The sequence below is a fragment of the Puma concolor genome, chromosome A3 (genome assembly GCF_028749965.1).
Source record: "Puma concolor isolate L17-30 chromosome A3, mPumCon1.1.hap2, whole genome shotgun sequence".
NCBI lineage: Eukaryota > Metazoa > Chordata > Mammalia > Carnivora > Felidae > Puma > Puma concolor.
Genome location: NC_141669.1, coordinates 78647951 through 78675091, shown reverse-complemented (window position 1 = coordinate 78675091; position 27141 = coordinate 78647951). Strand labels below are relative to the sequence as shown.

At 50.5% G+C, this 27141-nt stretch overlaps 2 protein-coding genes across 21 annotated transcripts in view; one reads left to right on the top strand and one right to left on the bottom strand.

Moving 5' to 3' along the window:
- LMAN2L (lectin, mannose binding 2 like) overlaps positions 1-27141 on the top strand; it is an 84147-nt gene that overhangs the window by 34451 nt on the left and 22555 nt on the right. For 4 of the 8 annotated variants that reach the window (XM_086701258.1, XM_025932004.2, XM_086701257.1 and 1 more), the window contains 5 exons: positions 4967-4999; positions 6072-6233; positions 6323-6437; positions 9629-9748; positions 10334-21676. In XM_086701258.1, the coding sequence (XP_086557384.1) occupies positions 4967-4999; positions 6072-6233; positions 6323-6437; positions 9629-9748; positions 10334-10476 (573 nt within the window). In that variant the 3' untranslated portion in view covers positions 10477-21676. Of the gene's footprint in view, positions 1-4966; positions 5000-6071; positions 6234-6322; positions 6438-9628; positions 9749-10333; positions 21677-27141 lie in introns of those variants that run through there. The other 4 variants (XM_086701260.1, XM_025932003.2, XM_086701259.1 and 1 more) reach the window with 2 other exon arrangements.
- The window catches only part of FER1L5 (fer-1 like family member 5), a 53515-nt gene continuing 39172 nt past the window's right edge, over positions 12799-27141 (bottom strand). For 5 of the 13 annotated variants that reach the window (XM_086701224.1, XM_086701231.1, XM_086701232.1 and 2 more), the window contains 28 exons: positions 26787-26901; positions 25278-25380; positions 24536-24699; positions 24284-24457; positions 23894-24038; positions 23685-23762; positions 22643-22824; positions 22273-22434; positions 21859-21960; positions 20675-20821; positions 20427-20589; positions 20255-20280; positions 19558-19608; positions 19323-19424; positions 18839-18958; positions 18130-18291; positions 17807-17898; positions 17264-17434; positions 16905-17053; positions 16563-16702; positions 15306-15394; positions 14975-15064; positions 14634-14775; positions 14335-14434; positions 14067-14260; positions 13783-13892; positions 13324-13468; positions 12799-13212 (listed from right to left, as the gene is read on the bottom strand). In XM_086701224.1, the coding sequence (XP_086557350.1) occupies positions 12985-13212; positions 13324-13468; positions 13783-13892; positions 14067-14260; positions 14335-14434; positions 14634-14775; positions 14975-15064; positions 15306-15394; positions 16563-16702; positions 16905-17053; positions 17264-17434; positions 17807-17898; positions 18130-18291; positions 18839-18958; positions 19323-19424; positions 19558-19608; positions 20255-20280; positions 20427-20589; positions 20675-20821; positions 21859-21960; positions 22273-22434; positions 22643-22824; positions 23685-23762; positions 23894-24038; positions 24284-24457; positions 24536-24699; positions 25278-25380; positions 26787-26901 (3646 nt within the window). In that variant the 3' untranslated portion in view covers positions 12799-12984. Of the gene's footprint in view, positions 13213-13323; positions 13469-13782; positions 13893-14066; positions 14261-14334; positions 14435-14633; positions 14776-14974; positions 15065-15305; positions 15395-16051; positions 16217-16333; positions 16703-16904; positions 17054-17263; positions 17435-17806; positions 17899-18129; positions 18292-18838; positions 18959-19322; positions 19425-19557; positions 19609-20254; positions 20281-20426; positions 20590-20674; positions 20822-21858; positions 21961-22272; positions 22435-22642; positions 22825-23684; positions 23763-23893; positions 24039-24283; positions 24458-24535; positions 24700-25277; positions 25381-26786; positions 26902-27141 lie in introns of those variants that run through there. The other 8 variants (XR_015249263.1, XM_086701225.1, XM_086701228.1 and 5 more) reach the window with 8 other exon arrangements.

Here is a 27141-nt window from a genome sequence, read left to right as displayed (position 1 = left end):
ACCCCAGATTCTCTGTCATATTCAGTTGTCATCTCATTCCTTTTTTAAACTCTGGAAGCATCCTCTAATATTTCTGTGTTTCAAGGTATATTAGAGACCTAGGGTTTTTGTTGTTTTGTTTTTTGGTTTCTACCAGTATATACGGAAGCACAGTGACTGAGCCAGTGTTCTGGGGCCAGACTACCTGGCTTCAAATTCTGGTTTTACTACTTACACAAGTTTTCTTACCAGTCAAATGGGGATACTAATCCCACCCCTTAAAGCTGTGGGGATTAAATAAATAGGTGCGTGTACATGACTGAGCACAGTGCGTGGCACAGAGGAAGTGTTCCAAAAGTGCTAGCTCGGGGCGCCTGGGTGGCGCAGTCGGTTAAGCGTCCGACTTCAGCCAGGTCACGATCTCGCGGTCCGTGAGTTCGAGCCCCGCGTCGGGCTCTGGGCTGATGGCTCAGAGCCTGGAGCCTGTTTCCGATTCTGTCTCCCTCTCTCTCTGCCCCTCCCCCGTTCATGCTCTGTCTCTCTCTGTCCCAAAAATAAATAAACGTTGAAAAAAAAAACAAAACTATTTCAAAAGTGCTAGCTCTTCTCATTCATACCACTAACTGGCATTCTCAAGGAACATTGTGCAGACATCTTGGCAATAGTGGTTGTGGCTGTTTTCTCCCTCTCTTCATCACCCTCTTTTTCTTCATGTCTATGTTCCAGAGAGCAAACTTGGCCAGCTTACCCAACTGCATGATGCCTCAGATTGGAAAAAACTGCTCTAAGAGAGCGGCTCCTAAAGGTTCCTGAACTCATATTGGTTGGTAACAAGTTTCACTGGTCTAACAAATAGGAACAGTGAAATGAATTTTCATAAATGCTAAATTGTTTATTGTGAAAATATATAGTTCTTTTTTTTTTAACTTTTTACATTAAAAAAAATTTTTTATGTTTATTTTTGAGAGACAGTGTGAGTGGGAGAGAGGTAGAAAGAGAGGGAGACACAGAATGCCAAGCAGGCTCCAGGCTCTGAGCTATCAGCACAGAGCCCGACGCGGGGCTCGAGCTCACGAACTGAGATCATGACTTGAACCGAAGTCTGATTCTTTTTTTTTTTTTTTTTAATTTTTTTTTTAACGTTTATTTATTTTTGAGACAGAGAGAGACAGAGCATGAATGGGGGAGGGTCAGAGAGAGGGAGACACAGAATCTGAAACAGGCTCCAGGCTCTGAGCTGTCAGCACAGAGCCCGACGCGGGGCTCGAACTCACGGAGTGTGAGATCGTGACCTGAGCCGAAGTCGGCCGCTTAACCGACTGAGCCACCCAGGCGCCCCCGAAGTCTGATTCTTAACCGACTGAGCCACCCAGGCGCCCCGACTTTTTACATTTATCTTGAAAGAGAGAGGGTGTGCATGCAACTGGGGGAGGGTAGAGAGAGAGGGAGAGAGAACGAATCCTAACTAGGCTCCACATTGTTAGTGCAGAGCCTGATGCAGGGCTCAAACTCATGAACTGTGAGGTCGTGACTTGAGCTGAAGTCAGACACTTAACCCACTGAGCCACCCAGTTGCCCCTCTTTTGGTGTTCTTTTCATAAAAATTTTTTTTAATGTTTATTCATTTCTGAGACAGAGACAGAGCATGAGTGGGGGAGGGGCAGAGAGAGAGGGAGACAGAATCAGAAGCAGGCTCCAGGCTCTGAGCTGTCAGCACAGAGCCCGACGCGGGGCTCGAACTCGAAAACCGTGAGGTCATGACCTGAGCCAAAGTCGGTCACTCAACCAACTGAGCCCCCCAGGCGCCCCTTTTGGTGTTCTTTTCAAAATATTTATTATAGATGGTTGTTCTATTTTAATATTTAGTAGGTCAGAAAAGGGAAACCCATTAATCCCCAAGATATTTTTGGAGATTTTACTGGTGTGTGGCAGCCAGTGGCCTTCTGTAGAAGATGCATATTTGGCTTTGTGCTTATTTAATTAATTTATTTATTTAAAAACTTATTTATTTATTTTGAGAGAGCGGGTGTGCACAAGAGCCAGGAAGGGGCAGAGGGAAAGGAAGAGTGAGAATCCCATGCGGGTTCCCTGCTGTCAGTGCAGAGCCAGACGTGAGGCTCGATCTCACAAACTATGAGATCATGCGTGACCTGAGCTGAAATCAAGAGTCAGCTGCTTAAAAAAAAAAAAAAAAAAAAAAAAAAAAAGTCAGCCGTTTAACCAGCTGAGCCACCCAGGTGTCCCTGGCTTTGTGCTTATATATGAGCACCTGTGAATAGTGTTTCTGTCTAGAAATTCATTAGTCTTTGATTAAATGAATGTTTATTGACTCCCTCCTGAATGCCAGACACTGTACTAAATGCTTTACATATCTCGTTGTATCTTCATGATCAGGCCTGTGAGCTCTGTGTTATTCTGCCTGCTTACAGGGAGGAAATGGAATAATCTCAAAGAGCTAATGTAATCCACCCAAGGTTATACAGCCCTGAGTGGCATAATAACTGCAGTTAGAACCCAGGTCTCCCTGATTACAGAGGCCGTGTGGGCACCTTTTTCTGTCTAGTGGTTTACACTACTTGTGTGCTTGGGATCTGTGGAGTTTTAGCATAGGATCCATAAATCCACAAGTTCATGGGTCTCCCTTCAGTCAAGGTAGGCTGAAGGTACAATTACCATGTAGAGGGTTCTTTTTTTTTTTTTTTTTGAAGTGTCCTCATGGTACAAAAATTTGGAAATATTCCTTCACCCTACAGTCAATAATCATTTGGATGATAGGTAGGAGTGCCTAATTTTTAGTGACTCTTAAATTAGGAATGAAACTACCACCCTCCTTGAGTCCGAGTGATTCTTCAGCCTTTGGTTCTTGCTATATATAGGCTGCTTTCCAAGGAAAGAAAATGAGCTGCTGTGTGAAATTAGTGGCTTCCCAAGGAACACTTAAGAACTCCTGACTGGGCATGGAAAATAAGAGGGCATTTAAAGACTTACTACTAGTATGAGGTGAAAAGTTGAAGGCCGTGTCACGAGTTGCTGAAGTAGACAGATTCTGGCTCCAAAGGTGTGGGGCGCTGGGTCTGGTGCAGTGTTTCTTAAACTTGGTTGTATATCACAACTGTCTGTGGTGCTTTTTGAAAAATACATAAGCCTGTGCTCCCCTCTAGACCTATAACTGAGACTCTTTGAGAGCCCCACATGTATGTGCAACTGGAAAACTCCCGCAGGTGATGCTGGGGGCCAGCCTCCCTCTGGCTATTCCTGGATAATCGGATGCCTCACCAGCCTTGGGAAGAGGAAGGCTGCTGTCGGTTAAGGACAGTTGTCTGAGGCACCCTTTTGAAAGGTGCAACATAAACTTCTGATCATGCGTACTAGGGTCGATAAATGGGCTACCCAGGGCATTGTTACTCCCTTTTCCCTAATTGTTCACTGAAGTGATGAGCATTCTTGTCAGAAGCCCGTTTCTGTACTCTGCTTGACAACATACTCATAATTCCCTTGTTCCAAATGATAGATGTAGAAGAGTAGTTTGGGGAAATTTAGTCATCCACTGATTGATTTTGTACCTTTCTGTAGTCCTGTGCATATTCCAGCAGTGGCATAAGAGCAGAGCAGTGGGGGGCTTACCCTACGGTCCTCACTGTGGCTTCCAAGGCCCAGTGTGATCTGGCTTGTGCCTCAGCTCACACCCACCTCTCCCTCACTGGCTGCGTTTCAGACACTGGTGTCTTCTAGTCCCCAAATATGCCAACCTCATGCTTCTTACACCTACAGATCTTTTGGTGGCTCTAATGACCAGCTCAAATGTTGTCTCCTCAGAGAGCTATTCCCTCAGTAGCCTATCTTGTTACCTCTTTTATTTTTCATCATAGCATTATCCCTCTCTGAAATAATTTTTTAAAAAAGTTTTATTTAAATAATCTTCTACACCCAACCTTTGGGCTCAAACTCACGACCCTGAGATCATGAGTTGCGTGCTTCTTTTCCAACTGAGCCAGCCAGGTACCCCTCTCTCTGAAATAATTTTATTTGCTTGTTTATTGTTTGTCTCTTCTACTCTGTGTCCGCTCTGTGACAGCAGATACCAGTCTGTCTGGTTTTCCATTGAACCCCAGTATCTGGAACAGTGCCTAGCTCCTAATAGGTGCTCACTAAGTGTTAGAGGAAGAAATGCTTCGGGCTCTACACCCTCACACATCCTTCCCGTAGGGCAGGCCTGGCCTGAGCTTGTGTATATACCTCTTGTTGCTTCTAGCTTAGAACCGTAGCAGTTTTCTAGAGCAAAGCTGAATACCCTCAAGCCTCGGGGTTTTTGTAAATCTACCATGCCACCATGCTTCCATGGAGCTTCTTCCTTACCCACATGTTGTAGGTTAGAATGACAAAGCTATTTGGAAAATATATGTCCATAAAGCTCACTTAGAGGGTAGATGATCGCTTTGGATTAGAGTTAACTTCATTGTCTCTCAAGTGGTAGGATTTTTGTCTTTTGGGCAACAGATGTATCCTGAGATTCTGGGTAGTAAAGGCCATCTTGAATTCGAAAGAAGTTAGCCCTATTTGTCAGTCCTGTCTCTCCCCTTCTTATAGAAATACTGTCTTCTGGATACAGACAAAACATGTGGCCTGGCCTTCTGACTCAGAGACATAAGTGGGGCCTTCTGGTATAATGTAGTGCTGTGTGTTTATATTATAAAGTTTCTGAAAGCCTCAGAGGAATTCCTAGTGGGCCCCTTTGGGATTGATACTAACAGACCCTCTCCTTAGAAAACAAACAAGCCTCTATGCACAGTTTTGCCCACAATTTTGAGGGGTGTAAGGACTTGCTAAATGCCCTCCACAGACCCTACATTTCTGTTTGGGGATTTAGATTGGTTTGCTCATCCACCACAGCTGGGTCAAAGCTCTTCCATGGCTGTTTCTTTCTGACCTGGTCTCCTGTCTTCTGTGTCCTCTCTCATTTTTATAATAACCTGCTGGACCCTCTCAGGCCCAGAAGAGGCGATATTCTCCAGGAGTCCAGGTACTCAGTCTTGACCCACCATGGCCATCCCTTATTCCCTGCGTGTCCATCCACCATTTGCCCCTGTTCACACCCGTGTGGCTGTTGTCTTGAGTCACCATTCTCTGATTTTGACTGCATCTCCACCTTGCATGTTGACTGTTGAGGGCAATGAGGAAGTCACCAAAGAAGTGGCATGTGTCATGTGTCATGTTTCCTCTCCTTTCATCACCCTGCCTCTGCACTGCCTCAGCACTGGGCTGGTTCTTAAATAGTTAGGGCATCATTTTTGAGGAAGCATTCCCTCCTACAACTCTACTGGAGAGAGAGAAAGCCTCTGAAGTTGGTGGGAAATGGGTAGTGGGAGTGGGAGGGTATTGCTGGCAGAAGTTATGTGTAGGTGAAGCTGAAGTGGGCTGGAAGGTCTTTCAACTATGAACAGTTGTGGCTGGAGAACACCATCTGGCAGCCTGGTTCTGGCAGTGCTGTTTCTGAGTCCTAATCCACATGGCATCCATCATATGCTTATAGGATTTGAGAATTTGAAAGGAGCTATCCAGAATGGAAAGGTTTTCCTGATCAAACAGGTATTTTCAGAGTATCTGCTATATGCAAAATGCTTACCCTGGGGATGAGTAGGGGTGGGCGAAGGGGGTTTGGGAGGGATGGAAGGTGGAGACACATAAGGAAGTATAAGTGATTTTTTTCTTCAAGGAGTTTACATGGAAGTTGGGGAGATAGGTATATACACATAAAAAGAAAACCACCAGTCCTGAGTCATGTGTAAATGCCAAATAGGGATCTCTGGAAGGATTCAAGTCAAGACTCCAGAGGGGCCATTTCAGACCCACCCCACATTAGTAGCAAGGAGATTCCTGAAGGCAAGTACAGAGTTCAGTTGCTTCCTGGGCTATATCCTTTGAGTGACCATCTGAGAGTGGGTTTTAGGGAGCCGCTGATGATGAGGCAGAATGGTCGTCTGGTCTGCTGGAAAGGGCTCAGCTTGTATGTGTGCAATTCTGTTGCTATTTGTACAGGCATTCCTAAGAGTACTTCCTTACTGTCCTCTGCTTTTCCTTCCCTGCTTTCCCAGCGGGTATTCCCTTACATCTCAGCCATGGTGAACAATGGCTCCCTCAGCTATGATCATGAGCGGGATGGGCGGCCTACAGAGCTGGGGGGCTGTACAGCCATTGTCCGCAATCTGCATTATGACACCTTCCTTGTGATTCGCTATGTCAAGAGGCATCTGACGGTGAGTCCTTGTTTTCTGGACCAGTTGGTGGTATGGTCTGCCTTGCACCTGCTTTCATGGCCCTGATTTATCTCTTCTTTTTATTCTAGATAATGATGGACATCGATGGCAAGCATGAGTGGAGGGACTGCATTGAGGTGCCAGGGGTTCGTCTGCCCCGGGGCTACTACTTTGGTACCTCCTCCATCACTGGAGATCTCTCGGGTATTGCCCCATGTACTCTTTATTTGTCCTGAGTGAGGTCATGTCTCGATAGCCAGGCCTTGGTGAGGCTTCTCAGAGGGGAAAGCCAGACAAGCAGAACTGTGGGAAGCAAGTACCCAGGAAGTGCCTCTCTTCTGACATTTTTGTATCCTTAACCCCCCTCCTGCCCCCCCGCCACCCCTCCCAGGCCTACCTTATCCTAGTCCAGTTGGCTCTAGGAGATGGTTGGTGCTAATGCAAAGTAGTATTTGCCTCTTCATCAGGCCTGTGTTTTGAGTTCTGTACTTTGATATCTCTGGTGCCCCTTCTTTTAACAAAGCTTTTCCTTGAATTCCTTGACTCTGCCTTCCCTTTTCGAACTCATCCCCAGATCTTCCTTTGTGCTCAGACTTCTGAATGTGTCCTGTGCACAGGTGCTTCTGTTTCCAGGCCATCCACTGCTCTGCCACCCTGTAGTCAGACCTCCCATGCATCTCGGTCAAGCCATTAGCACTACTCTTCTCAAACCTGCTTCATCCTTGCCATACCATGGTACTCTGTTCTCAGTCGCCATTCTTTGTCCTCTCTTCAGCTGGTTTGACCAGTTACTCTGAAACTCCAGCTGTTCTTGATTTATGTGGCATTAATAGTACCTGGTTCTTTTACTTTTCTATCTCTGGATTTTCTTCCTACTTGTTCTCAACTTGTAACTTCCTCTTATATGTTTGTTCTCTCCCTTGGCTTGAGCCTTAATCATAACTTCTTTTGAGAAGAGGTGAGGCACTGAATTTTGGGGGTTTTTGACTAGTATAATTCATTATGAATAAAGCTAGTGTGAAGTAGAGTAATTTTTATCCTAAGGAGTTCTTTGCTCTAGATGTTTAGTGATAATGCCTATATTAACAAGTCTCTGTTCTCTGCCTGTGGGATATCCCTAAATACAAATTATGTCTTTCTCTTAAGGTCTTTCTTGTTGACATCTTCTTACTTGTTATGCAGTGAATTGTTGAAAATGGATGAGAAAGGACACATTTCAGTACCCCCAGCCTTTGATGCCCCTACATTGTGAGGAGCATTGGCCCATCTTTTTATCGTTTCATGGCTTAAACTCATTCCTGACAGCAAAAACATTTTTCTAATTGAAGGCAAATCTAGTTTTTTCCTCTCTGGGAGTCTGCTAAAGATAGGAATCTAAGCAGCTGTAAATGCCACCTTAATAATAGAAATGGCCCTCTTCCTTCTTCAGGAAGGGAGGGAGGGTGGGATACCTGGAGCTGGGGCAGCCATCTTGCCACCAGCTGGGAGATGAAGATCACAGAAGAGGGCAGAGTGGAGAGAATCACAGAGAAATGGTGCACCAGGCTTCCTGGTGTACCATGCCTGGACCATACAGAGTTGCAATTGGAATAATCCTAGTATGTGAGACATTGATGGATTTTCCCCCATATACAAAAATTCTAAATTTCTTGGTTCAAAGGATGTCATCTAGGTGTGAGGAAGAAAAAAGTGGGAACATGATATGGTTTCTTTCTTCTGCCAGAAGTCAAGACAAAATGTGCTGAGAAGACACAAGTTGGGAGTTTGGGGAAGGAATGGTTGAGGGGTCCCCAAATTATCACCCCAAAGTGGAGTTCCTCAGCTGGAAGCAGAGAGGGCAGAGAGTACCCTATGCAAATATATTTCTCTTGTGTTACATTATGAGGATCAGAGTTTCCTTTGGGCCCACCACACATGTCAGAAGTCAACTAGAATAATGATCTAGATCAACACTGTCCAGTATAGTAGCAACAAGTTACAGGTGGCTACTGGACACTTGAAATAGGGCGATTCCAAACTGACATGTGCTATAAATGTAGGATACACACTAGACTTCAAAGACTTAGAAAATGAACGTAATGTCATCAACAATTTTTCTATCATTTGCATGTAGAAATGATAGTTTTTTGGATATATTGGGTTAAATAAAATATATGTTAAAATGAAAAAAAAAAAAAAAGGGAAATGGCAAGAAGTCCAGTCTCCAATAACCAACCCTAATAGCCATGAGCACCCCTAGCATTCAGATTTGTGGTCTCTTAATACCAATTCATGCTAAAAGGAAAGAACAAGAGCTTCCTGGAGAAATGGCTGATGCCAGGGCTGAGGCAGGAAATGGATAAACTGGGAACCTCCCAGGAAAGCAATAAAGAATCAGACATTTCTGGGTTCATGCAAAAGGACTCAAAAGCCAACTCGAATAGGCTCTCACTGGAGAAAGATAGGTCACATTGAGCACCTATAAGATTGTACAAGTTCAGTGTATTGAAACACATCAAATATGTTTGAATCTATGAGTTTATTAATGATACTTTTTAAGTTTATATATTTGTTTTGAGAGAGAGAGGGAGAATGGGAGGAGCAGAGAGAGATCCCAAATGGCCTCTGCACTGTCAGTCCAGAGCCTGATGCAGGGATCGAAATCAGGAACTGAGAGATCATGACTTGAGCCGAAACCAAGAGTCAGATGCTTAAATGACTGAGCCATCCAGGTGCCCCCATTATTAATGATACTTTAAAAAGAGAGGGAAAAAAGGAGCCCTTAATTGCTTGATCCTTTCTCTTGTAATTATTAGTGAGATTCAGAGTCACAGTTATAAGGAGCTGCAGAGAATTAGGCCTAGTCCAGAAGGGAACTGTGTGCCATGCCAGTAGCTATGCCCTGCTTGTGACCTAGTAATCAGCTGCCACAAGGCCCTTTCCTGTCTTGCGTGTGTGTGTCTGCATGGAAGGGAAGCTATAGTGCTGTGTCTTCCCTCACTGTACTACAAGGCTTCACATATGATATGGGCTTTCATTCTTGCATTATGTGTAAGTTTTAAAGTTATATAGGTAATGTATGCTTGTTGATAAAAACTTTAAATCCTGAGTAATACAGAATATTCTCTCTGTTCCCTATTCTTGATTTTAGATGAGAAAACAGGTTCCAACCATTTTTCTCAATCACTGCTAGTGGGATGCCTGGCTTGCTCAGTCAGTAGAGCATCTGACACTTCATCTCCGTGTTGTGAGTTCAAGCCCCATGTTGCATGGAGAGATTACTTAAAAAATAAGTAAATTTCGAAAAAAAACAAAGTCATTGCTAGTTAGCTGTGGATCAGAAGCTTGAACCAAGAAAGTCCCAAGATACCTCTGTTTGAGGTGGTTTGGGTCCTCCTTGTGCTTTTCTCCTTTAGATAATCATGATGTCATTTCCCTGAAGTTGTTTGAGCTGACAGTGGAGAGAACCCCAGAAGAGGAGAAACTGCATCGAGATGTGTTCCTGCCCTCAGTGGACAACATGAAGCTGCCTGAGGGTGAGCACAGGGGATCCTGGGAAGTGGTCCCGTGGTCAAAGGGAGGTCACCGTGCCTGGAAGGTCTGGGGTGACTTGCACCTGCAGCTTGTGGGGCCGTCTCCTTTCTGTGCTCTTCCACTAAACAACATGGAGCAGGCGCTCCTTCCATTCCACTTGTCTCTGTGTTACAGATGAGCAGGGTTGCTCAGTTTGTTGTTTTTTATGTTTATTTTTATTTTTGAGAGAGAGAGAGAGAGAGAGAGAGAGAGAGAGCGAGAGAGAGACAGAGCACAAGTGGGGGAGGGGCAGACAGAGAGGGAGACACAGAATCCAAAGCAAGCTCCAGGTTCTGAGCTGTCAGCACAGAGCCAGACATGGGGCTCGAACCCACGGACTACGAGATCATAACCTGAGCTGAAGTCAGACGCTCAGTCGACCAAGCCACCCAGGCGCCCCAGGGCTGCTCAGTTTTTAAATTGAGGCATCCTGAAAGGGAGAGTCTATCATTTCTGGCTCCCAGAAATGGGTGTCAAGCTGGAGACTCTGTATCTTCCCAGCTGGGTGGGCTCCCTGATTCTGACTTGCTTCTCTCTTGCTTCCTCAGTGACCGCCCCATTGCCGCCCCTGAGTGGCCTGGCCCTCTTCCTCATCGTCTTCTTCTCGCTGGTGTTTTCCGTATTTGCCATTGTCATTGGTATCATACTCTACAACAAATGGCAGGAACAGAGCCGAAAGCGTTTCTACTGAGCCGTCCTGCTACTGCCGCCCCTGTGGCTGTCACTATGAGGTGTGGGAGGAGCAGGCACTGGCCTGAGCATATAGCCTGGCAGGCCTTCTCTAGTCTCCAACAGCTGGTCAGGGACTCTGTTCTGTCACTGGAACTTTGAATGCAGGGACACTGCATTACCATGGTAATCCACGGGGACATCTGACTCTGGTTCAGGAAGCCCACCTACCCCAGGGCAGTGCTGCTGTGACGTGCCTTTCCCTGCAGTCCTTCCACTTGGGAGCTAAGAGGATAGAGAGAATTTATGCGGTTATGGTACTAAAATCACAGAAAAGAATTTCATAGCTCAGGCTGCCTTGTTGTTGGACTCAGAGGACCCTTGTACTTCATTTTTAAATCTGCAAAGAGTACAACACTGATAACTCCCCAGACCTTCAGGCTTCCATTCATTGCTTTTCATCCAAGCCTCTGTCCACTTGAGGAACTTTCGTTAGAAATCTGGATGGAAACTTCTTCCCTGCGTTGCCTTCTCCCTCCATTCATCGTTCTCTCCAAATGCAGCCTGAGCTGGAAGAGACATCTGGATGCCTGTCTTTTGGAGCCTGGGGCTGCAGAACAAACTTAGGTTTTGCTGACCCTCATTAGGTGGCCATGGGGAAAGGGCTTTTTGCTTTGGCTCACTGCTCTAGTGATTGTTCTTTAGCGTGAAACTTGGCTCTCTTGGTTTGTGACTTTCCCAGTTGGTTTCTTTAGGCCCTCAGTCAGGTTTGACACACTTGGTGTGCAAGTCAAGAGAAACTTGGAAGACTTCATGGATGTAATAGGAGTAACTGTGAAACTGCCCAGCTCCATGTTTTGACACCAAAAGCAACATTTGCCATGTGGAGATGTTTCTGGACTCTGGAGCCTGCATGTTTTGTGTTTATCATGATTTTTGGAATCCCACTTTGAGTGTTCAAAATGTAAGGAAGCTTTCTTTTTATAGCCTCGGCTTGGATACTCCCCAAAGAGGAAACTTGGCTTCTTTTTCTTAATGGATAAGAAACTGTTGCTGAACTCCTGTTGCAAATCTGGGAGCAATAGACCCTGGTCATCTGTGCCTGGAAGGGTTCATTGTCATTAAGTGACAGAGGCTGAGTGTCATCCACTGTGGGTCAATCCTTGTTCCACTGCCTTATCTGACAAGGGGTCAAGTGCTGCTCACCTGTCTGCCCTGTGGTTAAATTGGCCAATAGGCCAGTCTCCCTGGAGGGCCTGGAGCTCTGAGCCCTCCTAGCCATGTACTTCTGTAGCCTAAGGGAAATTCTTAAAATGACTGATGGAAATCAAACAGTGTCCTTCCTTTGAGGGGTAGGTTTGGGGGAAGGTCTAGGCCTTCTTCTGAGCCCCAAGCCTGTCAACCTTTGTCCTGCCTTCTTTTGGGTTGGGAAAACCCTCAGCTCAGTCCGGAAGGAAAGGAGGGCACCTTGGCTGCATATAAGTTTCTGTCGTGTTGGGCTTTTTTTCTGTCCCTCCCATGTGCGCAAGTGAGCATCACAGGCCACAGTGCTCTCCTATAGGTGGGAGTAAAATGGGGTCCTCCTAAGACCTTCCCCACAAGAGCAGAGCAGCTCCAGGATTGGGTGCCAGAGCACAAACTGTGACCTGGAGCTTGGCCTTAGGACCACTTAGAACTGACAAAGCAAATGGCTCTTTTGTCTTTTTTGAGCTCAGGGGGAGATTGGCTAGACCCCTGTGGTGGGAGGACCTAGGTGAGCTCTTGAGATAGCCCAGGCAGTGGTGTGGGAGGAAGGGGTCTCATCATGGGGGAGGGTGTGTGTGTGAGATGAGTTTTTTATGTTTCCCCACTCATGGGCTCCTTGAGGGTTTTTAAACATGATGGGGAAGACATGAAATGCAGTCCCCACCCAGCGTAGGGCCAGCCTTTGAGATATGTGTGATGCAAGGAAACTGTCTAACCTAGCATGGCAGGTCATGCCCTAGCTCTTGCTTTTTGTTCTTAGAAATAAATATTTCTCATTGTGAATGGGACCAAATACTGTTCTGGGCTCCATAATCCTAGGTGTGCCCTAGAGGAGGGAGATGCCTGGTCTGTGGCATGGCTCTTTTGTGCATGTACCGTAGGGGTGGGAACAGTGATTTTGGCAAGCTGCTTACCCCACGTGAGCCATTTCTCTCCTCACAGTCCCCCTTTCTCTTGGTTGCCCTCTGACTTCAGAGCCTCTTGGAGAGGAGGAGACCCTGAAGACTAGAGGTGGTGTATAAAAAGGACACTGTTCCCTGTCCTTGTGAGTCTTGCTTTTCGTGTTGTCTTCAACCCCCAAAATTATAAGGTGACTCTCTGTGACAAAACTTGTTTACTTCAGTGGGAAAATGACAACTCTGTCCTTGTTGGAAGTGGTTTCTGAACAGAATGGCCAGAATATCCTTAGCCCCTTGCATATGTCCTAGAAGATAGAAATGAGAGATTGGTAGGAAGCCCAAGGGTAAGGCTTGGGCAGGAGAAAAGCCAAGCAGACCTGGGCCAATTAGTCTTGCAGGGCTGGAAGTTCTGGAAAAATGTCTTGCGGGTGATTCATAGGTCCCTGGAGGAATTTCAGCTCATGGTCTGCTGCAGGATTTAGGTTCAGATGCTGGCCCGTGAGGACAGAAGGGTTGGCAATGCGGGTGTTTGGTGGATTGATGACATTGCTATATATTTTAAGGGGAGCAGTCAGCCGAAGTCCAGGTTTGATCCAGTTCATGGCCAAGTAATGCTAGAGAGAAAAGGCAACTGTTAGCCTGAGGTAGTGACCTGAGGCTGTCTCTTCAGAGTCATCCCAAGAGCAACTAGTGCCTTTGTCCCTGTCCCCAGGATTGTCACTCACCGGGGCTGAATAGATAAAGTTGAACAACAGAAGTGCTATAATAAATATGATTGCAGCGGCTATGATTTTAAAGTGGTAGCGTTTCCAGAAAACGTGACACAAGGTTGTAACAGGTATCCGAAACAAGAACGAGGTGTTGGGTCGTCTGTCCATAAGCAGAGGAGATGTCAGAGGATGGAAGGCAGAGAGAACCTTCAGGTCAAGTAATCTGGACCCAAGAGCTTTCTTTTTTAAAACAACTTCTGCTTACTTGTGTGTCCCCAGCCCCCCATTTCCCCTTCACTAAGGCTGTTCTCTCCTGATTGTAGCTGAGCCCTGAGCCGGGATGCTAGGAAGTAATTAACCTCTCTCCACTTATAGGCCCGATGTTCACCACTCTATTCAAATTGCCGGGCCTAGCAGCTCAGCTTTGTGAATGAGGAAGAAAGATTTTGTGCCTTTGTCCCACAGGACCCTTACAGGGGAGGATGAAGTGTAGGGTACTGGTTGGGTTCTGAGTGGCCTCGCCCTGCTGGCTTGATTAGGGCTTCCTTCTCTGACAGAATCTCCAGCGTCATCTTCACTTTACCCTAGAAACACCATAGGTGGTGGGAGGCTGAGTTCATTACAACAGGTGCGAGAATAGTGTAAGACCCCTTCCCATAGAAAGGAAAAGGGATTTAGCAAAGGTCCCCAGAAGTCTGTTAGAGCCAAGTTACGTGGCATAGTAGTCCTATGCAATAGACACCTTCCCCAGCTCCTACCGACAAGCGCCATTTGCCACCATCGAGGACCTGGCAAGGCCACCAGCCCGTTACAGTCTTCTTCTTGAAGAGGGAGACGTGCTTATACTGGAGGAAGTAAGGCCACTTGGAATCTGTATCCATCATCCTGATGGAGCACATATTGGCGTGCCGGGCTGGTAGAGGCATGTCAGATAAATCCAGCTCCAGGACCCCTGAGCCCAGAGAAATGCTGTCAGCAAGAAGGAGCTCCCTGTCCTGTGGTCATGGACCCTATTCCAGATCTCACCTAGGAAGTCATCAGCGGAGAAGATGTCGTTGTCCCAGATCTGGATGATGAGCCGGGCTGGGAACTTCATCACTGTGGGGTCCAGGCTCCATATGTAGTCCTGGAGGGTGACAGAAGAGCGTATTCCTGGCCTGTCTCCCTTGAGATTGCCCTTGGCTCCTTTAGTAGCCCACTACCCAGCAGTGATAGACTCTCAGAGAAGTTTCTGCCTGAGGCCACATTCCAAGTGTTCAGCTTATAGTTCTCTGAGGAAGCGGGAGAGGGAGCACAGCCCCCACCCCCACTCCCAGTTCTGTTACCTTCTGGCTCTGGACACACATATGCTCAGCTGCCAGGTAGTCCATGGTGAAGATGAACCGCCAGTTGAAGTCGCTCTTCCCAGTGAGGGAGTAGTAGTGGATATCTGTCTTCTGCATGTCCTTCTCTAGCCCGAATAGCCACCTGGGGCGAAAGTCATTTCACCTGGGGTTCACATGTATTGTCCCCCTCCCCTTCCCCTTGTGGGAAGCACTGCTCAACAGACACCAGGCACGGGTGGGAGTGGAGAGATGTGGCCCCAGAATTGGGGGTGGGAGGCATAGGGATGATACAACTAGGGAACTCTGAGGGAACACTGCTGGAGCCCTGCCATCTTTCTCACCCTTTGACATAGATGTCGCTTATCTCGCCAGATAGACTTTTCCCCAGGTCCATTTGGGCAGTTTTCCAAATGATGCAGCGCAGCTCATACCTGCAGCCACTGTAGTCTGAGGCTTTGCTGAGGAATAGCTCCCCAACTTGGTGCAGGAAGACAGGCCTGGGAGGCTGCCCTCCATGCCCACACCAGGCACGCCACATTTGGGAGGATGCAGGGGAAGGAAGCTCCCAGGACTCCCAAGAGAAGGAAGGAATTTGCTGTTCCTTAGTGTGTGAGCACACCCATGTTCCGTGCCCTGGGAAGTACAGTGACGGGGATGAGGTAGGTCACTTACCTCTTAGGCTTTCTGGGCTTGATGTTGACTGGGGGGCCAGGAGGCCCAAGCTTCTTGGGAAAGATGTCCACCCACATTTGCACCTTTCCCTAGAGTAGAGATGGATTCGCTGGCTGGGGGTTGCCAGCCTCTGTTCTGAGCATGCTGTGACCTGGGAGCCCTGTCCCAGGTTCTGGGGTCTGTGGAGGCTGTGTCCCCACCATAGGAGGGTGGGGTAAGGAGATGGAATGGACTTCAGACAGGAAGTCTGGCAACTCCCCGCCAGATTCCCTTTTCTCATTTTGGCTGGAAGAATGGTACAGAGTAAGGCTGGTAGTGTATGATGGCTTCAAGGCTGATGGCCACAGCGGGTTATCACTTGTGACTGGGGGTTAATGCTGTTGAGCAGGCCGCGCTCCTCAGCCTCTCTGGACAGAGCACCACAGTGGGGTTGGGGCTTCATTTATTAACCACCTTAGCGGCCCCAAGAAAGAGCAAACTAGATGGTCAGTCCAAGTGTCCAGGTTGCTTTATGTTGTGTAAGCATATTGTAAGGGTATGAAGCTGTCCACCAAACATAGAGGTCTGTCTTAAGAAGGGAGGGATGAAAATGGTGAGAAAAAGGAAGAGAAAAAACTAAAAGAGTAGAACTACTAACACTGGAAGGTATAGACAAATATATTCTTTCAAACTGACCTCATTTTATTCTTTTGAAGTTGACCCCATTTAAGAAAACAGGTTTAATGAGAATGGTTTATAAAAAGTGCTCAGCAGAGAACTTTGTGTCTGGAATGTGGTATCAGCTTGAGAAATTTGGAGAATGAGATGAGCTGTTCTGGTGGCTGGAGGGTAGAGGGTGGATGATAATTAGGGTGCCCATGGGGATTTTTATTCCTTCTGTTTGGGGTTCCTTGCCATGGAGAAAACACAGCCTGCAATTAACAGGTAAGCCAGGGTTGTAATGTCTGCACATCTGACCCCAGGTGCTACCTCCCCACCCTCCCTCAGGAGAGACTAAAGCAGCGTAGGCTGGTAAGGTTGCGCCTTACCGCTTCTACCAACTGATGTACGGCCTAGGTTTCTTGTAGACGACTTTTCCTGCTCCGAATTTCTCCATTCTGAGTGACATCATTGGAACTTCTCACTTCTAACAGAACATGCTTATCTTTTGTGCGCATGCATCTGTGAATGCTTGGCCTCCCCTTCCCCTCTCGTCATGGCTATGTCCTGGATGGATGGGCTCCCTGGTCTCCCGATCCAGCCCCTCGAGCATCATACCTGGTCGATGCCTGGCTGGCTGTCGCTGTATAGTGTGCGGGTCTCCACATGCTCAGGGACCAGCCCCTGGGTGTGCAGGAGGTACAGTGCAAGGCGTTCTTTCTTAGGTCCCAAATAACGAACAGTAGGGGGCTTGGGCTCTAGATGGAAGGAGGTGGAAGGGGAGGGGATCACGAGGTTGTTAGCTTTCCTGTCTCCCAGGCAGGTGTGCCCCCTTCCCTACCCCAGCCTGGACAGTGGCCATGGTTTCCCTCCACAAGAGGAAAGGGCAAAATGGGGCAGGTGCCCTTTCGTTTCAGAGGCCTGTCTCTGTGCCTTCCAGCAGCGTGCTGTACTTCTCACCAAAGCTTTGCAGTCTGAATTGTTTCCCATTGTAAAAAACAGAGTCCTCCTCAGGATTGAACAGAGGCGGAGGCAGCCCTTTCTGTTTGGCATGGCGTTCCAAGAGGAAGCTTGGGTGCATTTGATCCCGCCACCTAAAGGGCCCTGACCTGTGAGGTTAAGGGAGAGGAACAAGTGGGGAGGTTTGGGTCCTGGAGAACATTCTGCTTTGAACTGCAGGATGAGCAGTGGTGGGGGCATGGATGGAGCCAGGTTCGGGCCCTGGTTCCCCAGCCTGGGATGCAACCTCTGCAAAGGGAACTGGGGGCTCCCTCCTCCACCCCTCCCCTATTCTCTTGCCCAGCCTCAGGTGTACTTACTGGCAGTAGGATTTGGAGAGCCCACAACGGGCTCCAAAGCCAGACAAGAGTCGGTTTTCAAGGTCAATGACTGTGGTTCCAATCTTATCATCAGGTGAAAACAGGTCAAAGTCATATAGCTGGATCTCCAGGTCTTTCTCCAGGGGGATGGTACAGCTGAGTTCAAACATCCTAGGGGTGAGGGTGTTGGACACTGCAGACTGCGCACCATGTTATCTACAGGCCTCCCTGTCTAGCATCTCAGCCCCTTGTTTGGTCATGGTGAATATGGAGAGCAGAGCCTGGGGTGGCTGTCACCTGCCAATAACTATCCCCTAGCTATGGCTAGAAACAACTTTTGGTAGGCCTGGGTTGTGGGACCCTGAACTCCTTTCCCAGGCAAAGTGTTTGAGAAGGAGGGTAGAACTGACCACCTTTCCATCTGTTGAGCACTGTGAGACCCCGTGCTAGGAACTCAGAGGTTAGAAAGAAATGCAAGAGTTGTTCGCCTTCTGGAGCTTACTCCTGGAGAAGTGTGGGATTGGGTGAGTTGGGGCAGCTCACATGCCAAAGATGGGATCCACAGTGTTGGGCTGGTACTTGTGCCGGTTGCCAATCTTTGTCTGTCCCAGTTTCAGGATCACATAAGGGTCACACTGGGGTTCAGTCATAGGGAGGGAAATGTGACAGGAAATGGAAAGTCAGCCCAGGTTGGTCAGGGAGGGTGGGGGTGGGGCAGAAGTGAGCCCCTCGTACCAGATGGAGCCTGTGGTGAGGTGGTGGTCTGGGTATCTGCAGCCTGAGGGAGCTCCACGACCCTGTGGGAGGCACCTGGGCTGGGTGGGCCCGGGGACCATGAACACCATGGGTTTGGGGCTGCTCATTACCAGGCCGTTGGCATCTTGGGGCTGCAGGTTGATTGCTCGGACTATGTACACTCGCACCAAGCACTCCTGAGGGAAGTCCTCTTTCTCACGCCAAACTGTGAACTGGCGAGGGGGCTTGGGGGCTTCTGGATCCTCAGGAAAGGGGTAGATGCGGAAAAGGCCCTGTGTGTGTGTTGGGGAGGGAAGGTGTTGGCAGTGCGGGCCCGGCTCTGTTAAGCCCTCCATGAGGTGCCCCTGGTCTAAGCTCAAGCGAGAGCAGGCTGTGTTGAGGATGGCAGGGATGGAAGGCCGCAAGGACAGGAGAGGGCAGGTGCGGGCAGGGACTCCACAGGGACAACTGTGTTTAGGAAGAGTGTTGGGCAAAGAACTCTAGTCATGAGGTGAGTTTCCAGTTTCTGCTGATGCGGACCGCCATTCCATGCCTGTCCATCCCTTCAGGTTGGAACTTGTTCTCTAAGACTTATAGGTTTTGGGAGCTCAACGTAGGCCAGAGCTGGTGTGAGGAGGCCCCTGCCCATCCTATGTAAAGGGAGGTCACTCTAAATCCCAGCATAGGTCACCTTCTGCTCCCCTGCTCCCTCAACTGTTTTTCAAGCCCTCCCTGCCCTATCCTCTCACAGAGCATAGAGAGCCAGGGCTTTTATTAGAGTCTTCTGGTGACAGAAGGGGCACAGGAGACAGGGGCAGCTCAGCTGGGGTGGACATGCACCTTGAACTCCCCTACCACAGGGCTGTCCAACTTGGGCTCTTCCTGGTAGAGTTTAAAGGTCTGGCAGAAGTCCTGCAGGCCTTCGAAGGCGGGCACAGCCTCCAGCTCGCAGTCATACACCTGCAGGAGGGTGCATGGGACCCAGGCTGGTGGGGAGAGCGGGCTCAGCCAGAGGGGGACCATTCCTGCCATCAGGGGGCTGAGGGACCACCAGTTCCTAGGTCTGGCTTCAAAGCATCTGCCTGGTCGGTGGCCCCAGAGTCAGCACCTCCTGCTGCAGGTGGGGCAGTCCTGGTTCCCAAAAAGGCATGGCTGGTGGAGGTTTGGCCTGGAGTCTTAGGGAGACAAGAAGGAAACTACCCCCTCTCCTGCCTGCCCCCATCCCCGCTGGTAGTTCCTAGAGGAATCAGGGTGAGGTTTGCTGGTCTCTGCCAGCAGATTTTATTCCGAGTCTCAGCAGTCTCCCCGCTAGAGGCCTCCAAACCTTCAGGGTGTGGTAGTCTTTGTGCTTGTACTGCAAGGACTTGGCATCTCCTGTGGCCCAGAACAGCTTGTTCCACCAGTCCACTTCATGCTCATATTCGTCCTGGCAGGGAAGGTCATTCTGGCCTTCAGGGAGAAGGCACAGTGGCCTTCCTCTGCCCAGGGTCATGCTGCCCCCTGCCTCCCTGAGCTGCCCAGAGTCGTTCCTTTGTTCCCTGAGTCTGAGCCTACGTCACCTCAGCTTTGCTGGACTCGAACCAGAACTTTTCATAGAGGTAATCTAGGACCTGAAAAGTGAGAGCAGAAGAGTGGGTGAGGTATGGTGTCCCCTGCCTGGCCCGCTCACCATCCCTGACTTCTGAGGAGAAAGGGAGTGGAGGGCAGGGCTCCCTTCCCTGGCTCCCTTGCTCCTCATGGAGTCCTTTCAATTCCAAGATCGTCAGACATGGGTTTGGGGACCAGAAGGAGGGTAAGCTTAGTTCTTATCCTCAATGCCCACAGCTTCAGATGGAACTCTGGGAGGGCCCAGAAATGCAGAACCTGAAGCTTCACCCCAGGCCTACTAAGTCAGAACCTGCTTTTGCTCCAGATGTCCCCAAGATGCCTGTGCATTCAGGTTTGATAAGTGCAGCTCTCAAGGGATAGTTCTGAACCTTGAAAACATTGAAATCACTGGAGAGGGGTGGGGCTTGAAAAAAATGCTGATACTTGGGTCCTTCCCGCTAGCTATCCTGTGGCCTGGCTACAGCATTTCTTTAAACTCTCGGACTGTTCTAACATGCTGTCCACATTGGGAATCACAGCTTTAGAGTTCTCGTGTACACTGAGAGCACATGTCTCAGAACTCTGTTTAATCTCCGCTTCTCCTCGGGGACAAGGGCTGCTCCCTGTAAATGGTGTAGAAGAAGGTGGGACCTTGAGCCCTTTACTCACCTTCTGGTACTTGTTCATAGACAGCACTGAGGAGAAAGAGCAATCATGAATCTCAGGAGCAGCAAGAAGGGTGAGGAGGAGGGACACCAGCCCCGCAGGGCTGCCATGGCTGCCCCACTCCCAGTGCCAGCTTAGGAGTGAGGCTGGGAAGGGCAGGGGGAAAGGGCCATACTTGGAAGCTGTGGAGGCACGTAGTCCTCAGCCCAGGGGTCGCAGAAGTAGGGCTGTAGGGAGTTGATGTTGGCCTGACCCACCACAGTCTGCTGGCCGAAGTCCTGACTGTCCACCACCTTCAATGTGAGGGGTGGCGCGTAGACCTCCTCCATAGGCATGAACTGCAGCCCCAAGGAGAGGCCCAGGCATGAGGCCTCCCAGGGGAGAGCGCTGCCCCAGCCCCTGCTTTGCCCGAGGTTGCCTTACCACTGTGAGGAAGAGGACTGACTGGGTGAAGTTGGGGTTGGTCTGGAAGTCCTTGATGGGCTGTGTCTGCAGGGACTCTTCCCAGCATTCTACCAGGAGCTGGGGGGAGCGCACCTGCTTCATGTTCCGAAGGCCCCAGATCAGGATCTGCCAGAACAGAGAAGGAGGGGCAGGGCAAAGGACAGACAGGGCCTCTGTACTGGGGTCCTGGCCAGAGAGAGGGGACTGTCCTGGGAGTGATGATGCATCAGGGAGTATCCAGGGCCCGGGAATGAGCTGGACAAAGTCAGAGTCTAAAGGTTACCCAGTCTCCCTTTCTGTGGGGGATCAGTGCTTGTCCTCAAGGCCTCCGTGAAGGAGTGCCCTCTGGCTACTGTGATATCCTTCACTGACCTCCAGGGCCCCTTAGGTATTGTCCTTCCTCCCCTGCTGCTTTGTCTGGCCTCCAGTCACTGCTCAGGAGTGAGTCCCTAAGGCTGGCTGCCTTGAAGGCCCAGAGTAGCAGGGGGGGGGTCCAGATTTCTCAGGTGTCCCTTTTGCTATCTAGCTCACTGGTGACTCAGATCCCATAGAATTCCATGGTCATTCAGTGTTCTCAAGTGACAGACACTGGGCACCCCAGAAAACATCCATGCTGTTACTCATGAAGGCCTCTTCAGGGGACCAGAGTGGGGTTGCCTGATCTTGGCGGGGGGGGGGGGGGGGTCTCCAGGGTCAGGAGGACCTGACCAGATTTGTGGCTGGGCACAAAGGTTCCGACGTGGGGACCTCCAGGCTACTGTCATTTGGAGTCAGGCAGGGCCAGGCCCAGATTCTGGCTCTGCCACTTAACCCTGTGTCACTGTGCATGGGCTCTCCGCTCTCTCAGAGCCTCAGTTTTGTCTGAAAAGTGGTCCCTACTGTAGAGGGCCATCGAGGGGCTTGGATGTGGTAAGGAATGCCAAAGCCCTTTGTCTATGACCTGCCACAGAGGATGTCATTAAAATAATTTAACCTATTCTATCAGAGGTTCTGCCCTTCATTCCTCCCCTGTCTCCCTCCATCTCTCAGAGAGTGTCTTTTTGGGGTCCACGCTTTGGATCAGGTAGTCAGGAGGGCCCAAGGAGATTGAGCAGAGAGACCTCCATGGCACTCGACTGCTGTGGGGGGTGCTTGCCCTCCCCACTGCCCCACACCATTATCACCTCGATAGCCATTTTCTTTAGTGTGGGCTGGATGCTCTTGGGGAGTGTGTAGATCCCATTCTTCCAGGGAACACTTAAGATGGGCGGCCTCTCTTTGAGACTCTGAAGGGGTGAGGTGAGAGAGCAGGGAGCATGAGGCCCTAGTGGGCTTGTCCTTCCCACCCCCAAATCAAGTCCCTAGCAGGGCTCAAGTGAGGAGGCTCCAGAGCCCCATGGGCAGCAGCAGGCAGGGAGTTAGGGAGACGTCACCGGCTGGCATCACCAAGCCCGGTGTTCTAGCTCCTCAGGCCCCAGGCCTTTCCTGGGGGGTGGAGTTGGGGACCACAGGTTGTGGTAACTGGGGGCAGGGAGGTGGGGTGGGGTGGGAGTGAGCAAGGTGCCCCCCACCCCCAGCCAGGCCCTCCTTCTCAGTACCTCAGTCTCGAGGATCAGCTCACAGGATGCCAGGATCTCACCCTCTTCCTCCCCTAGCAATTTTACAAGGGGGTGCCACCTCAGCGGGGGCAGGATCCGTTTTTGGGCATCCAGCCAGACCACTGGAGACCACATGCTCCGGCCCCACAAGCTCTCCTTTCCCTGCAGGGAAAGGGAAGTTCACCAAACACTGAGGCCAAGCTGGCAGGGTTCTGGCTCTCCTCCCCTGGGATTCTGACAACTCTAGGATCAGGGCCAACATTTATGTTGACATACTGCTCTCTGTGAATCATGCCCCATGGGAGGCCTTTCTGTATATTCTCCTCTAAAAGAAAAACTCAGCAACTCTGCCCACTCCAGCCCACCTTACCTGAGAGTCCTGCTGCCACAGTTCCAACACCACGAGTGGTGGGCTTGTTTCGGTGTCCTGGGGGTTCTCATACAGAAGGAGGTGCTGGAAAATGAGCGTCTGGGCCCATGTGGGGGCTGCAGAGCCCCTCAGGGTTTGGGTGCACTGGCTATGGTTCAAGAAGACCAACCGAATGAAGGGCCCTGGGGGATAGAAGGAGAGGAGGGGGTCCTGCCATTGAGCTTGTCAAGCCAGGTGCTCGTCTCTGGCAGCTGCTACCACTGGACCAGACACCAGGGAGGCCTAGGCTGGGCAATCACAGCCACTGCCAGCTGCCCAGAAGGCCACCTCAGTGCAAGTACAGAGCAAATGGCTATGTAACCAGAGGCCAAGGACCATTTGGTTCCACACACATCTATTTGACACCACCTGGTTGAGGTCTGAGTGGCACGGAGATGGAAGGTCCCGTGGCTCCTCTGGAGGAGTTCTGGGGACCAGCTGCACGTGGCTGCCCTTCCACAGCATCAGTGAGTGGCTGTGGCATAAGGGGACATCATGTGGCCCTCTCAATGTGGGCGCCGATGCCCAATGGACACAGCTCCCGGCAGACACTCCCTGCCCTGGCTCTGCCCCTCATCCAGCAGCTTGGTTCCTTACAAACAGCGTTACCAAAAGGACGGGGCAGGAGCACACATCTCTCCTGAAAGCTTCACTGGGTCCTCCTCACAGGACCAAGGACAGGCTCCTCATGCACATGGCTGGAAATCGCCTCACCTCTTCCCCACACCCCCCCATCTTCTGACACAGGGACGTGTGGTCCCCAGGTGTGTCACTCTTTCTCCCCCTTCTTGAATCCCCAGTACTGGGGACACATCTCAAGAACAGCCCCACCTTATACTCCTTGTTTTTATATCTCTCCCCCAAGCCAGGGCCCTGACCTGCTGGGGAGAGGGGTCTGCATGTTTGTCACCCCCTTCCCTGTCAAATTCTTTATGCTGCTGGGTGGCCACATCATGGCGTCCTGAGGACTTGGGGAAGAAAGGGGTGGGTGCCTGTTGCCTACCCTGGAATGTCTGGATCTGGTTGGACATTCGGTTCCAGGCCTGGTAGATGTAGCAGAAAAGCTGGTAGTAGTGGGGCTCTGGGTAAGAGAGGAGCCACGTCCATCACCTGCCCCCAGGATCCCCACCTTGGCCCCTCCTCACTCCCTGACCACTGATGCAAGGCCTCTGGAGCCACCCAAGCAGACTTTGGGCATTGTCAAATGCTCACTGTTGAAGACGCAGTAGATGAAGGGTAGGTCAAGTGGGTGGGTGTCCTGTGGGGCAGTCTTCCAGAAGCTCATGAATGATTTGTTCAGACCCTGTGACAGCATCCTGTTCTCTTCCTTCTTAGCCTGCTCTTGCATATCCATAACCTGTGCCCAAGACATTCTCCCTGAAGCTCTTGGGTGCTTTTCTTGTCTCCTCTAGTGCAGGCCCAGGTTCCCCTTCTCCCCTTATAGACTGAGGGTGTGGATCTGGGGCCCACACTCCCCCCACCCCCGCCCCAAGCCATCAATGCCCCAACCTGGGGCATCTCCAGCTGTCTGCCACACCCAGCCCGGGCCCTGGCTCTGGGATATAGCGTTGCCAGGAGTCACCTAGCCCACTGAGGCTTTACCAACGATCCCTCCAGCAGGAAAATGGGTGCGATGCCCTTGTCCTTGTTTGGGACCAGCCTGCGGTGCCAGCAGCGGCGGCGGAACCGGCTCTGGGGCTGAGGAGTCAGGTGGAACTTGGAGCCGAAGGTGCCGTATTCCCAGCCCCCCTCCTCCTTGGCTGCGCTGGGGTGGTGCTGCAGGGAGGGGAGCAGAATGTCACCACCCCCGCCATGGCACAGGGTGGGGGGACCCTGCCCAGGCGGCCCCCTCACCAGCTGTAGGAAGGATAGGGTCTCCTGCTCCAGGCCCAGCTTCCCGTGGTTCCGGCAGCGCAAACGCACCCAGCGCCGCCGGCGGCATGTGTAGTAGGTCTTCTCCACCGAGTTCCAGACCTGGGGCAGGCCCAACGGCTCGATCCCCACTCCGTACTCCCAGCCTGCAGAGGCAGGGCCATGGCCTGTGGGTGCCCAAGTGCCCATGGGCTGGGAGGCGTGGACAGGCCTGAGAGATGGGCCCCAGAAGGCAGGCTAAAGGGAGAGGAAATGCTTTCCCTCATGTCCAGGTCTTTTGGGCCCTGAGGTGTGGAAAGGATGGGGTGGTCGCCAGGATGGCTTGGGCCCAACCGCCCATCTTACAAATGAAGCTGGGGCTCAGAGATGTCTTGTGACCCACACACGGCCACACAGCCCTCATGTAGCACAGTCACATCTTGAGCTCAGGTCTTCAGACTTCCAGCCCATCACTCCTTCCCTGGAGCTACCTCAGGTGAACCCAGGCTCCATGAGCATTTCCTCTTTCTAGAAAGTGCTCAGGAGGCACTTACAACCTGCCCTGTTTCAAAACTGGGGCCTATGTCTATAGAAAGGGTGGAGGCCCCACTCTCCAGAGGCTGGGGGACCCCCAGAAATTCAGGCCCATCCCACCTGAGAACTTGATTTCTGTGAGGCTGTGGGAAGTGTCAGTCCCTGGCAGCTCCAGGGCCTCCTTCCCTCAGCCTGTGACCAGAGGACTGACCCTCATTGTCCACTGCGTGGTTCAGCTCCACATCCCAGTTCTCCTTAATGTGCCAGCCTTGGGGACACTTCATATTCTCCCGGGACTCCACGGGCTCTCCATTCTGAGGGTGGACAGACAGGGTGGGCCAGGGGCATCTGAGCTAAGAGGCCTCCAACTCTCTCTGCCCACATGTTTGCTCACCTAGCGTGGCCATAGTGCTCTCCTTGGAGCAGATAGTGCTTGCTACTTCTGATGCCACCCACATACCCACTTAATATGCTTTTACTGACTTGCCTTTTCAAATAGTAAAAGTATTTTTATTTATTATTATTATTTTAAATGTTTATTTTGAGAGAGAGTGAGCGAGCGCAAGCGTGAGCAGAAGAGAGGCAGAAAGAGAGGGAGACAGAGAATCCCAAGCAGGCTCCATGCTTTCAACTCAGAGCCTGATGTGGGGTCGATTCCTTAAACTGAGAGATCATGACCTAAGCTGAAATCAAGTCAGCCGCTTAACTGACTGAGCCACCCTGGCACCCCGGAATGGTAAACATATTTTTAAAAGAAAACTTTATAGGGGCGCCTGGGTGGCGCAGTCGGTTAAGCGTCCGACTTCAGCCAGGTCACGATCTCGCGGTCCGGCAGTTCGAGCCCCGCGTCGGGCTCTGGGCTGATGGCTCAGAGCCTGGAGCCTGTTTCCGATTCTGTGTCTCCCTCTCTCTCTGCCCCTCCCCCGTTCATGCTCTGTCTCTCTCTGTCGCAAAAATAAATAAACATTGAAAAAAAAATTAAAAAAAAATAAATAAATAAAAGAAAACTTTATATAGCCACTATCAAGTATGGAAGTCACTATCTGATTTTATGGAAAATCAGTACCATAAATAGAAAATACCCATACTAATGACTAGGAAAGGGAAATAGTGTGACCGATCTCAGCTAGTCACTGCTGCCTGCCCTGTCTCTGTCGCTGCTGAGGAGGGGAGGGTAGTGTGCATGAGACATGGGTTCGACCTGTGCTGTCTGATGCAGCAGCCACCAACCTCCTGCGGCCACTTAAATGCAAATTAATTAAAATGAAACAAAGTCCTAAGTTCTGTTCCTCACTCTCACAAGTACCACATTTCAAGTACTCGATGGCCAATTCAATAGCTAGACAGTGCAGACACAGAACATTTCCATCATCACAGAAAGTTCTATTGGACTTTCTATTAGTCTATTATGGGGCTTAGACTAGCCCCACACAGATTCTCTCCTGCTGGGTAAGCGCTACCTTTGAAAGAAGCCTAGGAAGGAAACACTGCCCCACTATGCTGCTTCTTACAGTCTTATGGAAGTTACCTCTACCTGCCATCTTGGGATAGAATCCCATCAGTGTGCACCCAGGGTCCCACGCAGAGTAGGGAGCAGGGCTCAGATGGTAACCCTTGGTCCAGTGCTCTTTCCACTCAGACAACCCGGCTTCCAAGGCACCTACCTGGTTGCACTGCTTGTCCCCCCACATCCCCAGAAGCAGCTTCAGCCCCTGCTCACCATGTCCGTGTTGGGGATGGTTGCTGGCACCCAGGCCCCCGTGGTGTCGCGACACTGGTTCTCATATACTTCCTCCAGCACTTGGCTCTTGTTGATGTGTATGTCCAGGAGGAGTCTGGGGACAGGGAGACCCCAAGTTCCCAGCACATCTCCCTTAACTCTCAGGCCCCTGGGGTCCTCATCTGCGGGCCCAGTGTTCCCCTACCTGGCACCCACACCTGCTCTGGGCAAGGCTGGGCAGCGGGGCTTGGCATCCAGGGCAGGGTGGTGGGCACTCTGGCCCCCAGGAGCAGGCTACAGTGGCCATGTGCCTAGCTCTCTGGGCTGCTGCTGACAGCTCTCACCCCAGGGTTGC